Raw genomic sequence first — 4,987 nt, 5'->3', positions numbered from 1 at the left:
GGCGTCCTCCATAATGGCGTCCTCCATAATGGCGTCCTCCATAATGGCGTCCTCCATGTTGGCGTCCTCCATGTTGGCGCCGTCCTTCATGACGGCATCCTCCATGTTGGCGGCGTCCTTCATGACGGCGTCCTCCATGTTGTTGCCGTCCTCCATAATGGCGTCCTCCATGTTGGCGGTGTCCTTCATGACGGCGTCCTCCATGTTGGCGTCCTCCATGTTGGCATCCTCCATGTTGGCGGCGTCCTTCATGACGGCGTCCTCCATGTTGGCGGCGTCCTTCATGACGGCGTACTCCATGTTGGCGGCGTCTTTCATGATGGCGGTCTGTGTTAGGTCTACTTGGAGCATTTGGTCCAGGTTAGCTGTAGCGTCTCGGTTTCATGATGAAGCTTCCTTGACCTTTGCCCCCACATCTTCGTGAGTCTGGCTCAGACGATGAAGCTGCTGAAGCTGAGGAGGAACGTGGTGAAGCTCTCTCTCTTCAGACACTTCAGCAACACGCTCATCTTTGCTGTCATCGGTGCGTGAACGCTTCCTCTTCCTCCTTTTCCTCTTCTTGCCTTTCTAAAGCTCTGTGTCGTTTTCAGCTTCAGTGATCTTCATCATCTGGACGGCAAAGAACTTCACCATGTCCAGGTGTCGCTCTGTAAGTAAGGAGACACCTTCTTGTCTGTTCGTCATCACCTCTCTAATGTTTTCATCCTTGCTGGTTCAGGACTGGAGGGAAGTCTGGATCCAAGACGCTTTCTGGCGCTTCCTGTTTTCCGTCATCCTATTGGTCATCATGTTCCTATGGCGACCGTCGGCCAATAATCAGATGTATGAGGCATTCTGGGGTTGGGTCATGTTTTATTCTCTGGTTTTAAGTGGACTGTGTTTGTGTGTGTTAGGTACGCCTTCAGCCCCCTGGTGGACGCTGACAGTGAGGATGAGGAGGAGAAGGAGCCCATGATGAACGAGGCTTTTGGTCAGAAACCTTCATCGTTTGTCTTCCTCAGCCCTTCCTCCTAGCCTCCAGTGAAGCTGCAGTTTGTTATGAAGTGAAGTTTTAGCTTCACCTTTAACTGCTTCCTGTTTGATTCAGGGGATCACTGGTTTTAATATTTAATAAGAAATCAGTGCACTTCCCATGATAATCCCTATTAAGTAGTTAATATGTTTATAAGAGCAGCAGATGACTGAAGTCTTGAGGCTTAGTGTGTTTCTTATATGTTGAAGCTTGTTGACCGTCTGAGTCGAGGTTCTCTGCAGACTCGAAGTGGGCGTGTCTGAAGCGTGAGCTCTGATTGGCTGGCTCCAGCAGCAGAAATCTGACAGGAAGCGTTCATCAGTGGCGACTGCTTTAAAAAGATAAACTAGAAAGTAAAAAGGTTAAGGCCAGCTGAAGTCACGTTATGCTTCGAATGATAATTTTACAGTTTTTGTGGTTTCCATCCGGGTCAGACTGTAAACATCTGGTTCTGTAGTTCTGGATTGTTGCTATGGAGACCAGATTCTGCAGCTGCAGTTCCTACAGATTTATTACTGAACGGTTCAGCACAGACAGGAAGTGAACAGGAAGCGGACCAAACTTTGGCTGTGATCCACATTTATGCCTCCGGCACCTTCAGCTGGTCCAGGAACTCTGACATGTTGAAGGTTTGCTGTTTGTTTCCCTTCAGAGGGGATGAAGATGAGGGGGACAAAGACCGAGACCAACGGGACAGCCAGACCCAACAAAGTGGTGAGCTCTGTAATGATCTTCATCACCACCTGTTCATCAGCTTCAGCTGTTTGCTAATCGAGCGGTTCTGCTGTGAACGTGTCGGGACAGGATGAAGATCTGAAGTGGGTGGAGGAGAACATCCCGTCATCGATGGCCGACATGTGAGTCGGATCCCGCTCAGTAACCCGAACCGAGCTAGCCTCCAGCTAACATCGAGCTAGCCTCCAGCTAACTGGCTCCTCTTGTTTCCACAGAGCGCTGCCCCCTCTGCTGGACTCAGACGAGGTCAGTTCCTGCTTCCTGGTGTCAGCTCTACTTCCTGGTTTCACTTCCTGGTTCTGGTATTCCAGTGTGATCAATGTTCAGTTGAGCCACTTTAACCTCTGACCTCCCAGAGGGTTACCATGGTTACCTGATGCACAGAAAAGACTTGGTGTTGTCCTGCATGTAAGCAGCAGGGGGAGCCAAACGCCCAGCAGAGGTGACTGGTTGCCATGGTTACATCATGCTTGTTGTCATGGCGATGACAGGAGGGCTGAGCTGCTGCAGCCATTAATGAGCTGAGGACCAGAACCAGAACCCAGTACTGCTGACCGACCTGGTGGATCCGGCTGAGACCAGTTCAGATCCGGTCTTCGGGTCGTCTCGTCTTCTTTGGGTCGTGAAATGAAATGAATCCGTCAGCAGGAACGTAAACTGTGTTTAATCATCGATGATGTCATTGATCCTGATTGGAGCAGACTCCATCAGTCTGTCCTCCATGTTGGTTTGTTCTGAATTAATCCTCTAACCAGCAGCCTTCATCTTGGGCTGCTTATTTTACTGATGATGATGATACGGAGTTAGTCAGGTAGACTCTGATTAGCTTCTCTGCTCTCCTGTTGGTGGTGGTTCAGTGTGAAGCATAAAGTTCTTACAAGTTATCTGATGAAGATCTGCTGTTCATGAAACGTTATTAAAAACGATCAAACCGTGCAGGCTCCTGTCAGCTCTACAGGACTGCAGACAATGCTAACAGAGATAGCATGACGGCTAACAGGCTAACATCCCGGATGAATATTAAAGTAGCTCACTATGAACCAGATCAATGAATCATATTGATCTCTCTGTTTCAGGAAACTCAGACGACAAAGTTGGAGATGTCTAAGATGGAGTGAATCGGACGGAGGTGGAGCAGATGGAGAGATGGCCGGTGTTTCTAAATGGACATGAAGAAGAAATGGAGGAGTGAAGAGTTTTTAGGGTTTTTCTCTGATTCTCTCCTGGCTTTATGAGCTTCGTAAGCCTTTCACTAGGAGCTGAATTCAATCATTCTGTGTATTTGTAATAATCTGCTTTTTGCAGCGCGGCTGCTTGCTTCCATTGTTGTTGTGCAGCGGCGCCGCCCTGCTGGACGTCTGTCGGGTTTGCTTTTATGTTTTTTGCGTTGTGAATTGGTGTTTGGATATTTTTCCTCTAAAAGCCAAAGGGACGAACCAGAGAGAGAAATCACGAGGAATTATTGACTTTTATTTTGTAAAGTTTGTCTTTGTGTTTCAACCAATAAAGTTTTCATTTTCACCTGATTCCTGCTGAAGCTTCATCCTACCTCCTCTTCCCATGGACAGAACCGGTTCTGGTCGGGCTAAACATGGCCGCCCTCCTGACCCAAACCAACATGGTGTCCGCCCGTTGCTCCACCAGCGCCACGGTAACCAGATTAATCCAGACACGCTGCAGATTCCAGGCAGGAATGATAATCAGACCGCCTGGGAAAAGAAACTATGGAAAAACATAAATGATCTGATCGGAACCGGCAGGAAGCAGGCTGAGCAGAGCAACAGATCCAAACTTTATGGCTGGAAACACGAGTTTGTTTTTAAGTCCAAAAAGAAAACCGATCTGAAAAATACTGGCAAAAATCTGCAAAGGAGGGAAAACTTTGTTCTTGGCTCGGCTCTGAGGACTCCAACCTCTCCCCCTTTCTGCCACCTGTAAATAAAACCCAGTGTGTCTGACGCCCCCTGCTGGACGGCCTTTTGTAAAACCTCTTGGAACATGGAGGTAGTTTAGCAGACCCGCGTTTATGTTTGTGATGTTTAGGACAGAAAGTCCTGCCATCTCCGCCGCCAGGCCAAGAGTTGTTGTTTTTGGATAAATAAAAAAAAAAAGAAAAAAAGTTTTGTTTTTAATTTAACCCGGATTGAAAGCGTCTCTCTTGCTGTGATCGTTTCACTGGCGGAGCAAATGTATTTCTAAAAGATGAGTTTATAGTTTGCGTTTGGCAGAGCGGACCAATCACAGCTTCGCGCTGCTGCTGCGTGACCTGAGGTTGACCTCGCCTCCTTTCACTCCAACTGGACTCAGACTGACCTGTATGGATATTTGTGAGGAATTACGATTGTTTGGAGAACTCCACGTCAAGGTGAGTTTAAAACGAACCGTGTTAGCTCTGGGTACGAAGCTCTGTGCAGTGGCGCAAAAAGTGGGTATGCACTGTATGCAACGCATGGGGGCGCTGCACTAGAGAGGCGCAAAAACGATGTGGGGATTTTTTTTTCTAGTCAGCATTTAACAGCTGTTTGTGTATGAAATGATCAGTAACAGAGGAACAGCGCTGCCATCCAGGCAGCTTGGTTCCCCTTCCAGAACGAGCCGAGGCGCGTTTTCTTCTTTTTAATTTTAATTGTAGGGCTCTGACAACAGGAAGCTAAAGATGGACGGCAGGAAAAACTCCGGAAGAGGGAGGGATAAAGATGTCGGAGAGACGAAGAAAAGCTTTTCAAAGTGGTTGAAAGACAGAAGGTAAGTAATGTCAGTGTATCAACAGGAGGGTTTTAGGCTAGCTTAACCCTCTTATGACCAACCTGTCGGCGACGACAGGATTCCGCTGATGTAATTCCCATTACCGTAATTTCTGAACAGTTCAACATATCCAAAAAAATCCAAAAGTGCAGAAAAGCTGAGACATTGCGCTTTCAGGGCATATATGATACATTACGGTAGCCACCCGGGAAAGTTTGATATGAGCTTGACCAATCACAAGAAAGATTCTCCGTTGTGTCATATTTGTCACCCAACCTACTCTGTATCGTAACTCCTGAACAGTTGATCGCATTCAAAAAATTCAAAAAGTACTAGAAAGTGCATAAAATAAGCTTTTCAACGATGTATCACATGTGCATGTTGCAGCAGATATTAGAGTAAATATTTTCGTTACAGAATTTCCCTGCCGAGCTTCATGTTGTATCAACGGAGTAGCGGTGCGAGAGAGAAAACGGCAGAGGACGAGTTGAAATC

At 47.3% G+C, this 4,987-nt stretch overlaps 1 protein-coding gene across 3 annotated transcripts in view; it reads left to right on the top strand.

The window, feature by feature from the left end:
* The window catches only part of LOC106961383 (transmembrane protein 87A), a 22,852-nt gene extending 19,579 nt beyond the window's left edge, over positions 1–3,273 (top strand). For all 3 annotated transcript variants that reach the window (XM_015055095.1, XM_015055096.1, XM_015055094.1), the window contains 8 exons: positions 415–523; positions 591–649; positions 719–822; positions 894–970; positions 1,665–1,726; positions 1,817–1,869; positions 1,963–1,993; positions 2,824–3,273. In XM_015055095.1, coding sequence (XP_014910581.1) covers positions 415–523; positions 591–649; positions 719–822; positions 894–970; positions 1,665–1,726; positions 1,817–1,869; positions 1,963–1,993; positions 2,824–2,865 — 537 coding nt within the window. In that variant the 3' untranslated portion in view covers positions 2,866–3,273. The remainder of the gene's footprint in view (positions 1–414; positions 524–590; positions 650–718; positions 823–893; positions 971–1,664; positions 1,727–1,816; positions 1,870–1,962; positions 1,994–2,823) is intronic.
* Positions 3,274–4,987: the final 1,714 nt, after the last annotated feature.

This window comes from Poecilia latipinna, unplaced genomic scaffold, assembly GCF_001443285.1.
Source record: "Poecilia latipinna isolate Pla-1442-1.1 unplaced genomic scaffold, P_latipinna-1.0 Scaffold1295, whole genome shotgun sequence".
In the NCBI taxonomy this organism is placed as follows: Eukaryota; Metazoa; Chordata; class Actinopteri; order Cyprinodontiformes; family Poeciliidae; genus Poecilia; species Poecilia latipinna.
This window is presented reverse-complemented; position numbering and strand designations above follow the sequence as displayed.